We start from the raw sequence: 16868 nt of genomic DNA, 5'->3' as shown, positions 1-16868 counted from the left end.
ATTAGTTTATATTTATCAGTTTGTGTAATAACTGCAACAGATCTGCTACGGTGTTAGGTGTTAACCGAGGAAAAAGAATCAGGGGTTTCAACCACACCCCACTATTTACTGTCTAAAGATGTTTAAATTGTTTTTTTTTTCACCAACATGTATTTGTTATCAAGCTGCCTTTCGTTGCCCCCTGGTGTTCATTGTGTGTAATCTAATATACTATATTTGCTTCGTTAATAAATTGTTACTTGATGTAAATGTTAAAATGTTATTCCAGTTCTCAGAATATTCATATAGCCTTCTTGAGGTCCACCATTAGTGTTCCAACAGGGATTTAGAATTGTACCAATAACAGTTCAAGGAAACAGCTTTGAGATTTCATGACGTTGTAATGCTAGGAATCTATCATCACTATTGCTTTATGCTTTCATGAACTTAACCTTTTTGGATGAAAAGACAATGCCCTAGGTAAGTATACAATCAGCTAAACCTTCAAATAAGTGAACTGCCCCTTTAATTATTTAAGCAATTATCATATATAACTTGTTTGCTACAAGTGGCTTTGGAAAGCTGTGGTCCTCGGTAATGAAGGTGCGTGGGTGTCTGTTGCCTCCCACAGGACTCCAGTGGTATGTCCATGAGTATGTTGGCAGCAGCAGGGGGACAGGATGACATCCTGAGGCTGCTGATAGTGAAGGGGGTGAAGGGGAGCGGACGGCAGAAGAACGGCACCACTGCCCTAATGCATGCTGCAGAGAAGGTAACACAGGACAGACTGGTTTAATCCACCTTATTACAAGTACACACATACATTCCCCTTGTTTGCATGTTAAATGTTGGTTCTGCAATGTTTGCTTACTAACTTAACCCGCTGTCCTTTCATTTATCATTTCAGAACTTCCTGACCACAGTTGCTATCCTCCTGGAGGCAGGGTTCTACGTCAACGCTCAGACACTGGGAGGAGAGGCGGCCCTGATGAAGGTACGGAGGAGGAGAAAAAAATAAGGGGGAAATGGGGGAGGTGAAGATAAATGCTGTGTTTTTAATTAGAACGCAAACATTTCTAAAAAAACTAAACGTTTTTGCTTTGTCATTATGGGGTATTGTGTGTAGATTGAGAGGGGGGATTTAATCCATTTTAGAATAAGGCTGTAACGTAACCAAATGTGGATAAAGTCCAGGGCTCTTAATACTTTCCCGAATGCACTGTACATGTGCGGTGACCATAAGTTTGAAGTTGTTGTTTTAGGCACCTTTGCAACACAGGATTCTATATCCTAAACTACTTTAACTACATAAGAGCTTTCATGAATGCATGATTATAACTACCTGGTCTAAAATAGTCATCCAAATCACTTGTAGTTAAAGTAGTAGCTGTGATGAGGATAATGCAGAGCACATCCTGGCAACATGCCATTGTAGACGTACGATAAACAGATCAATGATGATCTACTGTAATCCTTGTTTTATAAGAGGTGGGAATTCATTTGATGTGAGCATTACTTCTGCCTTAACAGCCATATCATTGAAATAATTTCCCCTTTTTTGTCAACTGCTGTACAAACTGGTATTGAAGTAAAACAGGGTGATATATTCGCCTAGTTCAATAAAACAGTGAGGTTTTATGTCTTGTGTCTGCCGGTACTTTGATTATGTTTTTTTCCTGTGTATGTATTGAATGTATTGTACCGTTTCAATGTCCTGAACAGGCTCCTGGGCGGTCCTTTATCTGAACGTCATCAGTAGAGAGTCCTTTTGAGGACGAACAAAATGGCCGGAGCGGATTGAGTGACGGTTGCAAGACTCATAGGGCTGTGGTCCAATTTCTCCCCCTATTGCATTTTTGTTTTAACTCCCCCTCATTGATTGAAAATAAATGGACTTTATGAATTATGGTGGAAAATCTCTGGTTTATTCTTACACCAATCCAGTTATTTTAAATCCATGAGGAGGAGTGGTCAAATGCACACTTTTTGGAGTAGAGAATTGGAATGCAGTATTTTGAAACAGGGCATTTGTTCCTGCTTGTGTGAGAGAGTAACAGCCATGGTAGCTTAGAAAGCAAATCCTGCTGATGAACGACACAAGACCGATTACTTCACAACTTTGACCAGCAACTCAAGTCTGTCACCCATTTGTTGCAATAGAATGGGACTGCCAAATGGGAATAAGTGCTTGTGAATGGTTTGGAATTAGGATATATGTACATCTAGATTATTTAAAATATGTACTGTATATCAAATGTCTTGATAATGTATTTTATTAATGGCCTATTAACTATAAAGGCTCATACTTGTATAATAAGCACTTTACAGGATGTAGCTGTGTGACCAACTGGGGTCGAACTCAGGTTTCCCAAGGTTGGGTTGGCCTGCTGAGCTAAAGCCTAGGCGTTCGCAGGGTGTTTACGCAAGATGCCAGATCATATCAGTAAGGTTACTCATTCACATGTGATTTACACACAGACACTATGAGCATCAACGTTCCACTCTTCAACAATAAAGTATAGCCTAATACAGTCAGTGCACATAATCATCTGCTTGCAATAGCGTAAATTCATCGTTAGGCGGGGGTTAAGACCAATAAAACGATGTGGATAAAATGCCCCACAGCACAAGGGTCATGACAAGAAGGGATCCAACAGTTGTCAAAATAACGCCAGAATATGTATTTTTTGTTGCATTTTAGCTAACCCTAACCTTTAACCCTTAACCCAATTCACCTAAACTGCTACGAAGTCAAATCTGACGTTAATTTGAGAAAAGCAGAACCCGTTCTACCCATTAACGTTTTTTTTAGTTGTTTAGTCCTTTAGAGCTGGGTCAGAGCAAGCGGATCCTGTTCTTTTAATGATCCTGAATCATTCTGCACTTTAGCAAATATTGCCGTTATAGCATCATCACCATGAAAGTAATGTCCTTGGGTCTTCTTAATTCGGTAAGTTTGCAGATGTAGGTTATCAGAGTATGGACATAGCACCTGGTTTATATGTTCTGTTTTGAGCCCATGCTTGACTCGACCACATTTTATCTCACGTAAACGCACCTGATCCGCCATTTTTATACGCCCTCTAGTCCTGTGCGTTGTATAAAAAGTGCCCCGTGTTCGCTCAACATGTGAGCATGGTCCAACTCCGCAATGCTTCGTTACAAGACGGTTCCGAAATGGTTAAGATAACATTGGTCTACCGAACACATACTGGCCTAAGTGTTAAGAGGGTGATTTAAACCAGATGTTTGCAACATTAGGTTTTTCATATCACATGCTACATGATTCCAAAGGTGGTGTTTGACATTTTTCATTAACATGTATTTTGACACATCGTAATATTCTATTGAAAGTCATTATGTAATGTAGAAACCACCGGTAGACGTGTGTTGGACCTGAACGCAGCCGGGACAGGACTGAATGCTGATTGGATCTCTAGTGTAGTCAATGACACCTCGATTGCGGTTCAACCGTAAACACACCAGATGGCATAGTAAAATGCGTAATCATTGCCAAATGCATTATGTGACTGGTTCATGGTAAAGTACTGCTATTATTATGAGCTTCAGGTATTCGAGACCAATTTAATTGTCAACCGCACCACTCCTGATTGAACATTGTGCGCCTGCGCGATGATGAAACATGAGAAAGATCTCGTTCAGATCTCGTTGGCAGAATCCTCCCACTCGCGGACAAGAACGTCTTTACGTTGGGGCGCATGCGTGCGTTCCCCGATTTATATCAAGGCACAAAAGTGGCGCTATATCGTTTCAAGCTCGACTCTGGTAAGAATTTCCGAGACGTTTTATTGACATTTTACGGTTAATTAGTCAAAGTTTCAACAACTAGCTGAGGTGTTAGACAGATGTCCACGGGCTCCCTTAAGTCTCCTGCTATGTTAGAAAGTAAATATGTGACGATTTATCAGTCAGTTTGTACCCCGCCTGAGATTTTCTCCCCCTCTCTGCTGTGGAAGGGTACTAAGCTATATTGCCACCACTCTTTCATATTGTTTCGCTCGCTCTCTAATGGCGGACGTGAGGCAGTGCTGCTTGCTGACGGAAGGGGGGCAATTTATCCCTTGTTGAAAATGTTTAGTTACCCCCACATGTTTGGATTAGTGTTGTAAAAACGACACTATGAAAATAAATATGTTTTTAGGTCTGTCAACTAATTTATTGACACAAACAGAGCAGTTTGTAGATATGTAACAGTATAGCGCCCCCCTTCGGGTGGCAACGTGTATTTTCTGTGATTGCCCCGGGTAATCTCTCTGGGGTAACTTTCCAATTAAACGTTTACGTTACACGGGTATTACATAAACTATACATTTGTTTTGGTTTTCAGACAGTTTTGTGAAAACAAATCATATCCACTGAATAATGATGATGTATTCGCCTCAGAGAGCACGTTTTTTTTCTCGAGCTATGTAGCCTATCACATTGTCGGATTAACGTGAATAATACGTTGCTCTCTAGGATTTTTGTCGGTTATGCGACTAAACATCACATGGGTCACTAATAGTCTGGAATAATTTACGTTAATTTTTCAATAAGAATGGCGCAGTCTCGTTGGCTCTCATCTCTCCAGTTCGCCGCAAATCCATTTCGTGGAAGGCCGGGCAAGCAGAGGTGGGAACGGAACTGAACCACGTTTTGTGGTCCTCAAATTAGCTCACTGACCCCATCTACCCCTCTCTGTTCATCAGTGGGTCTTCTCGGGTATGCATTGATGATATTTGTCATAGGTCTATTATCCACCTGAAGTTTTGGACCTTTCGCTCTAAGTTTTCTGAATAAAAATGATAGCGGGGCGGGTTGACGTTGTTATCCGGTTGCCTTGACAGTGGAGGAGCTGTGGTCCTCGCGGTTGAACGGAGGTTCTACCCGGGTTGTGTAGTGACGGGCACGGCCTGATATGGGGAGAGCTTTGGACAAAATGTGGTATTTTTCCATGTATTGAGCCACATCATTGTGTTCATCAGCTATTAGTAGCCCTAAACATGGGGCTTGATGGCAAGAAATTATATGAAGCATTAGCAGTCTTAACAGCAGGAATGGAATAGGACTTTAATTGAGCATATTCAGGTGTTTGGTAGCTGCTTCACTCTACATCAAGCATCATTCATACACATGACATAATATGACTGAATGGTCATGACTGTAAGAGCAGAAGAGTGCCAGGGACCACCTGGGGTATGATGAAAGCAAGGGGCATGTGCTTGTCTTAATTACATCATACCTTAGTCACTCCCCATGATCTGATTGAAATGATGCAGTTTTATCTGTGCTCTGTGTTGCCTGTTTGCAGATATGAGAATGTGGCTGTTGTACCGTCTGTGTAACACTAGTGCAGTGCTTCAGTGTTCAGTTCAAATCCTGAATGTCTCTCTAACCACACCTGTTATGAGGATAGGAGCATCAACTGATACGTCTTGTTGGTGGAACGTTGCATGTCCAAGCCCTTTGCAGGAAGGAGACACGTGAATGTGGAGTACATTCGCACAATGCTGCACTGCAGTCTGGAGTCTATTTTCTCCTTTCTGTATCAGTGACTTGGTTCTAGCACAGGTTCCTTTGCGGTTTTATTTTTTACTATTTTGATATGCGTAATGTTACTCTATGTATAGAACCCAGAACAATCTTATTGATACTTTGAATAAAACAATTGATTTAACCTTTATTTGAAGGGATACTTCGATTGAGATGTAGGTTATTTTTCAGACAAACTCATGGATACCATTTATGTGTGTGTGGTTTGGAGATTATAATGTATTTTATTTTGGGGGGTATTTTACCCCCGATTTTCTCCCGAATTTCAATCTTGTCTCATCGCTGCAACTCCTGAACAGGCTCGGGAGGCGAAGGTCAAGTCATGCGTCCTCCGAAACATGACCTGCCAAACCGCGCTTCTTAACACCCGCCCACTTAACCCGGAAGCCAGCTGCACCAATGTGTTGTAGGAAACACCTTTCACTGTCAGCCTGCAGGCGCCCAGCCCGCCGCAAGGAGTCGCTAGAGCATGATGAGCCAAGTAAATTCCCCCCGGCCAAACCCTCCCCTAACGCGTATGGCACTGGGCCAATTGTGTGCCGCCCTATTGGCACTCCCGATCACAGTCGGTTGTGACACAGCCTGGGAACAGACAGCTGCCTACCGGAGAACAGTGGGTTAACTGCCTTGTTCAGGGTCAGAATCAAATCAAATCAAATTTTATTTGTCACATACACATGGTTAGCAGATGTTAATGCGAGTGTAGCGAAATGCTTGTGCTTCTAGTTCCGGCAATGCAGTGATAACCAACAAGTAATCTAACTAACAATTCCAAAACTACTGTCTTATACACAGTGTAAGGGGATAAAGAATTTGTACATAAGGATATATGAATGAGTGATGGTACAGAGCAGCATACAGTAGATGGTATCGAGTACAGTATATACATATGAGATGAGTATGTAAACAAAGTGGCATAGTTAAAGTGGCTAGTGATACATGTATTACATAAGGATGCAGTCGATGATGTAGAGTACAGTATATACGTATGCATATGAGATTAATAATGTAGGGTAAGTAACATTATATAAGGTAGCATTGTTTAAAGTGGCTAGTGATATATTTACATAATTTCCCATCAATTCCCATTATTGAAGTGGCTGGAGTTGGGTCAGTGTCAATGACAGTGTGTTGGCAGCAGCCACTCAATGTTAGTGGTGGCTGTTTAACAGTCTGATGGCCTTGAGATAGAAGCTGTTTTTCAGTCTCTCGGTCCCAGCTTTGATGCACCTGTACTGACCTCGCCTTCTGGATGATAGCGGGGTGAACAGGCAGTGGTTCGGGTGGTTGATGTCCTTGATGATCTTTATGGCCTTCCTGTAACATCGGGTGGTGTAGGTGTCCTGGAGGGCAGGTAGTTTGCCCCCGGTGATGCGTTGTGCAGACCTCACTACCCTCTGGAGAGCCTTACGGTTGAGGGCGGAGCAGTTGCCGTACCAGGCGGTGATGCAGCCCGCCAGGATGCTCTCGATTGTGCATCTGTAGAAGTTTGTGAGTGCTTTTGGTGACAAGCCAAATTTCTTCAGCCTCCTGAGGTTGAAGAGGCGCTGCTGCGTCTTCTTCACGACGCTGTCTGTGTGAGTGGACCAATTCAGTTTGTCTGTGATGTGTATGCCGAGGAACTTAACTTGCTACCCATTCCACTACTGTTCTATCGATGTGGATAGGGGGGTGTTCCCTCTGCTGTTTCCTGAAGTCCACAATCATCTCCTTAGTTTTGTTGACGTTGAGTGTGAGGTTATTTTCCTGACACCACACTCCGAGGGCCCTCACTCCGAGGGCCCTCACCTCCTCCCTGTAGGCCGTCTCGTCTTTGTTGGTAATCAAGCCTACCACTGTTGTGTCGTCCGCAAACTTGATGATTGAGTTGGAGGCGTGCGTGGCCACGCAGTCGTGGGTGAACAGGGAGTACAGGAGAGGGCTCAGAACGCACCCTTGTGGGGCCCCCGTGTTGAGGATCAGCGGGGAGGAGATGTTGTTGCCTACCCTCACCACCTGGGGGCGGCCCGTCAGGAAGTCCAGTACCCAGTTGCACAGGGCGGGGTCGAGACCCAGGGTCTCGAGCTTGATGACGAGCTTGGAGGGTACTATGGTGTTGAATGCCGAGCTGTAGTCGATGAACAGCATTCTCACATAGGTATTCCTCTTGTCCAGGTGGGTTAGGGCAGTGTGCAGTGTGGTTGAGATTGCATCGTCTGTGGACCTATTTGGGCGGTAAGCAAATTGGAGTGGGTCTAGGGTGTCAGGTAGGGTGGAGGTGATATGGTCCTTGACTAGTCTCTCAAGGCACTTCATGATGACTGAAGTGAGTGCTACGGGGCGGTAGTCGTTTAGCTCAGTTACCTTAGCTTTCTTGGGAACAGGAACAATGGTGGCCCTCTTGAAGCATGTGGGAACAGCAGACTGTCATAGGGATTGATTGAATATGTCCGTAAACACACCGGCCAGCTGGTCTGCGCATGCTCTGAGGGCGCGGCTGGGGATGCCGTCTGGGCCTGCAGCCTTGCGAGGGTTAACACGTTTAAATGTCTTACTCACCTCGGCTGCAGTGGAGGAGAGACCGCATGTTTTCGTTGCAGGCCGTGTCAGTGGCACTGTATTGTCCTCAAAGCGGGCAAAAAAGTTATTTAGTCTGCCTGGGAGCAAGACATCCTGGTCCGTGACTGGGCTGGGTTTCTTCTTGTAGTCCGTGATTGACTGTAGACCCTGCCACATGCCTCTTGTGTCTGAGCCGTTGAATTGAGATTTTACTTTTTCTCTGTACTGACGCTTAGCTTGTTTAATAGCCTTGCGGAGGGAATAGCTGCACTGTTTGTATTCGGTCATGTTGCCAGACACCTTGCCCTGATTAAAAGCAGTGGTTCGCACTTTCAGTTTCACGCGAATGCTGTCATCAATCCACGGTTTCTGGTTAGGGAATGTTTTTATCGTTGCTATGGGAACGACATCTTCGACGCACGTTCTAATGAACTCGCACACCGAATCAGCGTATTCGTCAATATTTTTATCTGACGCAATACGAAACATGTCCCAGTCCATGTGATGGAAGCAGTCTTGGAGTGTGGAGTCAGCTTGGTCTGACCAGCGTTGGACAGACCTCAGCGTGGGAGCCTCTTGTTTAAGTTTCTGCCTGTAGGCAGGGATCAACAAAATGGAGTCGTGGTCAGCTTTTCCGAAAGGGGAGGGGGCCGGGCCTTATATGCGTCGCGGAAGTTAGAGTAACAATGATCCAAGGTTTTACCACCCCTGGTTGCGCAATCGATATGCTGATAAAATTTAGGGAGTCTTGTTTTCAGATTAGCTTTGTTAAAATCCCCAGCTACAATGAATGCAGCCTCCGGATAAATGGTTTCCAGTTTGCAAAGAGTTAAATAAAGTTTGTTCAGAGCCATCGATGTGTCTGCTTGGGGGGGTATATACGGCTGTGATTATAATCGAAGAGAATTCTCTTGGAAGATAATGCGGTCTACATTTGATTGTGAGGAATTCTAAATCAGGTGAACAGAAGGATTTGAGTTCCTGTATGTTTCCTTCATCACACCATGTCTCGTTAGTCATGAGGCATACGCCCCCGCCACTCTTCTTACCAGAAAGATGTTTGTTTCTGTCGGCGCGATGCGTGGAGAAACCCGTTGGCTGCACCGCATCGGATAGCGTCTTCCCAGTAAGCCATGTTTCCGTGAAGCAGAGAACGTTGCAGTCTCTGATGTCCCTCTGGAATGCTACCCTTGCTCGGATTTCATCAAGCTTGTTGTCAAGAGACTGGACATTGGCAAGAAGAATGCTGGGGAGTGGTGCGCGATGTGCCCTTGTCCTGAGTCTGACCAGAAGACCGCTACGTTTCCCTCTTTTTTGGAGTCGTTTTCTTGGGTCGCTGCATGCGATCCATTCCGTTGTCCCGTTTTGTAAGGCAGAACACAGGATCCGCGTCGCGGAAAACATATTCTTGGTCGTACTGATGGTGAGTTGACGCTGATCTTATATTCAGTAGTTCTTCTCGACTGTATGTAATGAAACCTAAGATGACCTGGGGTACTAATGTAAAAAATAACACGTAAAAAAAAACAAAAAACTGCATAGTTTCCTAGGAGCGCGAAGCGAGGCGGCCATCTCTGTCGGCGCCGAAATACCTACATTTTTACCTTGTCAGCTCTAACCACTAGGCTACCTGCCGCCCCAGTACAGTAGCCAGCTCCTCTCAAAAGCAGGGAATTGGACCTTAACTACTCCAAAGCTGGGTGGTTGGTCATTTATAGTCTTACAAAGCTATACATGCATGCATACATTACTGGGCAAAAGTTTTATAACATCTACTCATTCAAGGGTTTTTATTTTACTATTTTATATTTTTACTAATTATATTTTAGATTCTTCAAATAGCCACACTTTGCCTTGACGACAGATTTTGCCAAGAGTATGCAAAGCTGTCATCAAGGCAAAGGGTGCCTATTTGAATAATATAAAATATATTTAGATTTAACACATTTTTTGATTAGAGGTGATTCCACATGTGTTAATTCATCGTTTTGATGTCTTCACTATTATTATACAATGTAGAAAATAGTACAAATAAAGAAACCCTTGAATGAGTAGGTGTTCTAGAACTTTTGACCTGTAGTGCCGTAATCAATGTTTTGTACATTTGACTGATAATCATAAGAAACCAGATTCTATCCACTTCCCCATTCTCTGTCTTGTTGTCACATAGAGATGTATTGAGGTAGCAACGTTGTATCTGTCACATTATGGCGTCAGTGAGCGCATGGGCAGCGCCATTGAGACAGAAACAACGTTATGATCTCAATATATATATATGTGTGCGACAGAGCATGAGGAAGTGGGTAGAGTCTCATTTTATAATGACCAACCACCCAGTTTTGGAGTAGTTGGGTCTATTACCGTAAAACAGCTTCTGGCCAAAACCATTCTACAGGCTAGAGCTGGGCGATATGGATGACGAATGGAATGGACGAATGGATACGATAACGTTAAATAGAATGTTAAGTTTCTAACATTAATATGCACCAATTTTTAAAAATATATATTTATTTTTTAACCTAGTACTACTAGTTTGATGGGACTAGCCATCAATTGTCCCATTAACAATCACCCATATTAGCAAGCGTATTTCAAACTTCAAATTTCTCTAGTATAGGCTTAATTACATCAGATGCCTGATGGGGGAGATGTATTAGAAAATATAATAGAACGAGGAGTGGATACAGGGTGGTAAGCTCACCTAGGGTTGCAAAGGTTTGGAAACTTTCTGGTAAATTACCATGGGATGTTAAGCCTGGGAATTTTGCTTAAATTCATTTTAAAAAGTTAGCTTATAACATTGAACCTTTTTTGAGGGATACACAAGGCAATTCTAGGTCTTGTGGCATATTTTGGTTAAACTATCCTCAATTCAATGGAATTGCAACCCTCTGCATGCACAATGCATTCTTCCATCACATGTGCATTGCAGTCTTCCATCACATGTACAGCTGATAATCAACATCTTGCACACTAATGAGATGCTGTTGAGTCCACACTACTACACTGGCCGACCCAAGGACTACATACTTTCTGGTAAGTTTTGATTACAGTACTGGGTGGGGTGAATATATGACAGATTTTTTGTTGTTTACTAATAAATAGTAACCTACATCAGTGTGTTTAACCTTTTTGGGATAGGGGGCAGCATTTTCACTTTTGGATTAATAGCGTGCCCAGAGTGAACTGCCTCCTACTCTGTCCCAGATGTTAATAAATGCATATTATTAGTAATATTGGATAGAAAACACTGAATGATGTCTGTGGGTATAACCAAACTCATATGGCAGGCAAAAACCAGAGAAAAAATCCAACCAGGAAGTGGGAAATCTGAGGTTTGTAGTTTTTCAACTCGGCCCCCATTGAAGATACAGTGGGATATTAGTTATGTTTCACTTCCCAAGGCTTACACTAGATGTCAACAGTATTTAGAACCTGTTTTGAGGATTCTACTCTAAAGGGGGGCGCATAAGGGCTCTTTGAGTGAGTGGTATGGCAGAGTGCCACAGCCTCGGTCTGGCGCGCTCACGTGAAAGGTAGCTACGTTCCACTTCATCTGTACAGACAAAGGAATTGTCCGGTTGGAACATTAATGAAGTTTTATGTTAACATAAAGATTGATTCCATACTTAATTTGGCATGTTTCTATGGGCTGTAATGGAACTTTTTGAACTTTGTGTCCGATGTTCGGCATGACCTGAACTCGCTTTTGGATTTGAAACGCCCTAACAAAAGAAGATATTTGGACATAACTGATGGACATTATTGAACAAATCAAACATTTATGGTGGAACTGGGATTCCTGGGAGTGCTTTCTGATGAAGATCATCAAGGTAAGTGAACATCTAAAATGCTATTTCTGAGTAATGTTGACTACCCAATATGGAGGGTATCTTTTTGGCTCCTTTATTGTCTAAAGGCTGTACTCAGATTATTGCATGGTTTGCTTTCTCCGTAAGGTTTTAAAAAATATATATGACACAGTGGTTGCATTAAGGAGAAGTTTATCTAAAGTTCCATGTATAATAGTCGTATCTTTATCAATGTTATGAGTATTTCTGTAAATTGATGTGGCTCTCTACACAATCACCGCATGTTTTAGAACTACTGAACGTAACGCGCAAATGTAAACTCAGATTTTTTAAATAAATATGAACTTTATCAAACAAAACATACATGTATTGTGTAACATGAAGTCCTATCTGATGAAGATCATCAAAGGTCTGATTAATTTTATCTCTATTTCTGATTTTTGTGACTCCTCTTTGGCTGGAAAAATGGCTGTGTTTTTCTATGGCTTGGTGGTGACCTCACATAATCGTTTGTGGTGCTTTCGCTGTAAATCCTTTTTGAAATCACACTGTGACTGGATTAACGAGAATTTTATCTTTAAAATGGTGTAAAATACTTGTATGCTTGAGGAATTTGAATTGAGATTTTTGCTGTTTTGAATCTGGCGCCCTGCACTTTCACTGGCTGTTGCGGTGGGGGTTCCGCTAGGTTAAATCATTTCTAACTTAACAATTTCTGCTAGTTAGTTTTTGCTACCATGTGGGCTTCAGGCAGAAGTCTTCATGCATTTCATAACTGCAGTTTCCTCTGCTTGGAGCAACAGTGAAGTGGGCAGGGCAGTACGGATTTCTTCTCTTACATCTGCAAGCAGAGTCTGAACATCAAACAGGATGGCATTGTCTCCCTCAATCCGTTCAATGGCTACTGCAATAGGTTACAGGCCGCTTACCACTCCCAAAATACATCCTCCAGGAGGGTCCTCTTGATGGGGCTGTCCGTATCGGAAGACTGTGATATGCCATTTCTTGGAGACTCCTACCCCTCCAGGAGACTATCAAACATGATGACAACACCATCCCAATGGGTGTTGCTGGGGGGCTTCAATGTGGTGCTCTTATTCTTCTCACTTTGCTTGGTGAGGTGGGTTGCTGCGATAACTTGATGACCCTTCACATACCTAACAATTTCCTTGGCTCTCATGTAGAGTGTGTCCATTGTTTTCAGTGCCATGATGTCCATGAGGAGCAGATTCAATGCATGAGCAGCACAGTCAATGGGTGTGATGTGAGGGTAGGACTCCTACTTTAGACCAAGCAGCTTTCATGTTCGCAGCATTGACTGTCATCAGTGCAAATACCTTCTGTGGTCCAAGGTCATTAACCTCTCTGGGATATGTGGGACGGTAGCGTCCCACCACCCCCCAACAGCCAGTGAAAGTGCAGGGCGCCAAATTCAAAACAACAAATCTCATAATTAAAATTCCTCAAACATACAAGTATTTTACAACATTTTAAAGATAACATTCTCGTTAATCCAGCCACTTTGTCTAATTTCAAAAATGCTTTACAGCGAAAGCAACACAAACGATTGTTAGGTCACCACAGAAAAACACAGCCATTTTTCCAGCCAAAGAGAAGAGTCACAAAATGCACAAATAGAGATGAAATTAATCACTAACCTTTGATCTTCATCAATGACACTCATAGGACTTCATGTTACACAATACATGTATGTTTTCTTTGATAAAGCACATATTTATATATAAAAAATTGTTCTGCCCCTTATTCAGGGGCAGAACGACAGATTCTAGTGGGTTATGTCGTACTCAGACATGATTCAAACAGTTTTAGAAAATTCAGAGAAACTTTTCTATCCAAATCTACTAATAATATGCATATCTTAGCTTCTGGGTCTGGGTCTGAGTAGCAGGCCGTTTACTTTGGACACGCTTTTCATCCGGATGTGAAAATACTGTCCCCTGTCCCAAATAAGTTATTTATTTTTATTTTAAATGTATGGCTAGAAATAAAAAAATATGTTCACCCCACCCAGTATTGTAATCAAAACTTACCAGAAAGCATGTAGTCCTTGGCTCAGAGTGTAGTAGTGTGGGCTCAATAGCATCTATAGCATCTCATTAGTGTGCAACAGCTTGAGAATCAGCTGTACATGTGATGGAAGAATGCACTGCATGCAGAGGGTTGCAATTCCATTAAATTGTGGATAGTTTAACCAAAATTTGCCACAAGACCTATAATTGCCTTGTGTATCCCACAAAAAAGGTTCACTGTTATAAGCTAACTTTTTGATTAATTTAAGCAAAATTCCCAGGCTTAACTTCCCATGGGAAATTTACCAGAAAGTTTCCGGCCATTTGCAACCCTAGGTGTGACCACCATTTGCCTCAGGCAGTGCGGCACATCTCCTTCGCATAAAGTTGATTGTGTCCTGTCGAATGTTGTCCTAATCCTCTTCAATGGCTGTACGAAGTTGCTGGATATTACTGGACTACGCTGTTGTACATGTCGATCAACAGCATCCCAAACATGCTCAATGGGTGACATGTCTGGTGAGCATGCAGGCCATGGAAGAACTGGGACATTTTCAGCTTCCAGGAATTGTGTACAGATCCTTGCGACATGGTTGCTGTGCATTATTATGCTAAAACATGAGGTGATGGAGGCAGATGAATTGCAGGACAATGGGCCTTAGGATCTCGTCATGGTATCTCTGTGCATTCAAATCGCCATCGATGAAATGCAATTGTTTTTGTCTGTTGCTTATGCCGGCCCATACCATAACCCCCCAGCTACCATAGGGCACTCTGTTCACAATGTTGTCATCAGCAAACAGCTCGCTCATACTTCGCCATTAACAAGTGGTGTGTGGTTGTGACCATTTTTTTGTGACCATTTATTGTTCCCAGTACAAGGTGTGTAATGATCATGCTTCTTGATATGCCACACCTGTCAGGTGGATGGATTATCTTGGCAAAGGATAAATGCTCACCAACAGGGAGGTGAACAAATTAGTGTACAAAATTTAGGTAAGCTTTTGTGCATATGGAACTTGTCATGCACCAATATGACGTTTTTGGCCGATTCCGATATTTCTTTGCAAAAAAACGATACCAATTTTTCTTTTACAGTTTTAGCGGCCTTTTAAGCATTCTAGTACAGTTAAATAGTTAACGCACACGGACACAGCAGTCTAAGGCACTGCATCTCAGTGCAAGAGGTGTCACTACAGTCCCTGGTTTGAATCCAGGCTGTATCACATCTGGCCTTGATTGGGAGTCCCATAGGGTGGCGCACAATTGGCCCAGTGTCGTGCAGGGTAGGCCGTCATTGTAAATAAGATTTTGTTCTTAACTGACTTGCCTAGTTAAATAAAGGTTACACACCACACTGACCAAAACATTGTTTTGTTGGCATTTACGTATGTCCACACTACCAGTAAAAACCTAATCAAAACCTATTTCTCTTACTTGCTTACTAGCTAGCTCATGGATGCAAACAATGTTTTTCCCCAAAAACATAGCAACACGACATCTGTTTCAGTAGCTATAGTTAGCTAGCTAACTATATAGCCAGGTGTCATCTGAAATAACCCTTTATAAGACCGTTCTTATTTGGTTATTGGTGCTTGGGCCCATCTGTAAAGCTAGCCACGATAGTGGACTTTGCGGTTAGCCTTCAAAATAAAAGCATGGCATAATTATATTTGTATTCACTTGCATCACTGTCAATTACATACTTTTTACATTTTGAAGGAAAACTGCAAATTCCACTTGTGAAGCTAGCCACAATAGGGACTAGGTACAACACATAACCCGGTCCGGTCGAACCTCTCTAGCCAGATGAAGCTAGCTGGCTGCTTATAACGTTAGCTTTGGGCAACAGAGTTTAGTAGCTGGCTAGCTATTTACTTTCCTGAACCGAAGTTCAATTTCAATAGGCGAACAAGAAGTGGCAACGTAGCTAATACTTACAAGGATTCCTAAATCATTGCTAAGAATAATGAAAATGACTGCAGATTCTACTGGCCATTGTTTTCAGGCTGATTGGGGCGGCAGGGTAGCCTAGTGGTTAGTGTTGGACTAGTAACCAGAAGGTTGCAAGTTCAAACCCCCGTGCTGACAAGGTACAAATCTGTCGTTCTGCCCCTGAACAGGCAGCTAACCCACTGTTCCTAGGCAGTCATTGAAAATAAGAATTTGTTCTTAACTGACTTGCCTAGTTAAATAAAGGTAAAATAAATAAAAAAATTGTATTGTATTGGGGCTAGCAAGGTAGCTACCGAGGAAATTGTGGTCAAACAAATGATGCTTTATTACCACCGCGGTATTGTCTACACATCGTTCGTTCGGTGTTTGCAGACTTTTGTACAGCTTTGACATGGCTACTCTATCTTTTTTGGGACGCAAAGAACCAAACTACATTCCATAGTATGTATGTCGTAAAGCTAATAGGTGTGAAGCTATTACTGTGTAACTCCGGTAGGGCAACATCTGATAAATGGCACTTGGTAGTGTGTACCGGTGCTCGAACAGTCGGCGAAAGCCAACATCACCCACGACAGAACGGTTGTTTGTCAAGGGCAATGAATTCCATTATCTTGACTTTAATGGATTTCGCCTTTTGAGTTGTCTCGCTGATATTGTCTTACTCTTTCAAATGACTGCTCGACTTGTTGACTACTTGATCCAAACAACAGGCTATGTTAGGAATGCTGTGTTGCACGTGTTCGTCATTACGTCATGTACCTACGTTATATAGGTATGCACGTCAGCTTTGACATTGATTCTGCACATCAGCGTTAAAGTAGATCAGCCTATACCAATGTTAGCATTTTTAGCTAATATCGTCCAATTCCGATATGTTCACCTATATATCGTGATTCCCTATACGGAACATTTCTGTAATCTTTTATTTCAGCTCATGAAACATGGGACCAACACTTTACATGTTGGATTTATATTGCTGTTCGATATATGTTGTCATAAC

At 42.4% G+C, this 16868-nt stretch overlaps 1 protein-coding gene across 5 annotated transcripts in view; it reads left to right on the top strand.

The window, feature by feature from the left end:
* Positions 1 to 16868, top strand: part of LOC118386262 (M-phase phosphoprotein 8-like) — an 83835-nt gene that overhangs the window by 65856 nt on the left and 1111 nt on the right. For 3 of the 5 annotated variants that reach the window (XR_008139808.1, XM_052522369.1, XM_052522371.1), the window contains one exon: positions 887 to 973. Coding sequence is in view for 4 of the 5 variants with exons in the window: in XM_052522369.1 (XP_052378329.1) it covers positions 887 to 973 (87 nt within the window). In the remaining variant the exon portion in view is untranslated. Of the gene's footprint in view, positions 1 to 610; positions 752 to 886; positions 974 to 16868 lie in introns of those variants that run through there. The other 2 variants (XM_052522370.1, XM_052522372.1) reach the window with 1 other exon arrangement.

Source organism: Oncorhynchus keta, chromosome 7 (genome assembly GCF_023373465.1).
Source record: "Oncorhynchus keta strain PuntledgeMale-10-30-2019 chromosome 7, Oket_V2, whole genome shotgun sequence".
NCBI classification, from domain to species: Eukaryota; Metazoa; Chordata; class Actinopteri; order Salmoniformes; family Salmonidae; genus Oncorhynchus; species Oncorhynchus keta.
Note: the sequence above shows the minus strand (reverse complement) of the source record. Positions and strands in the feature narration are given on the sequence as shown.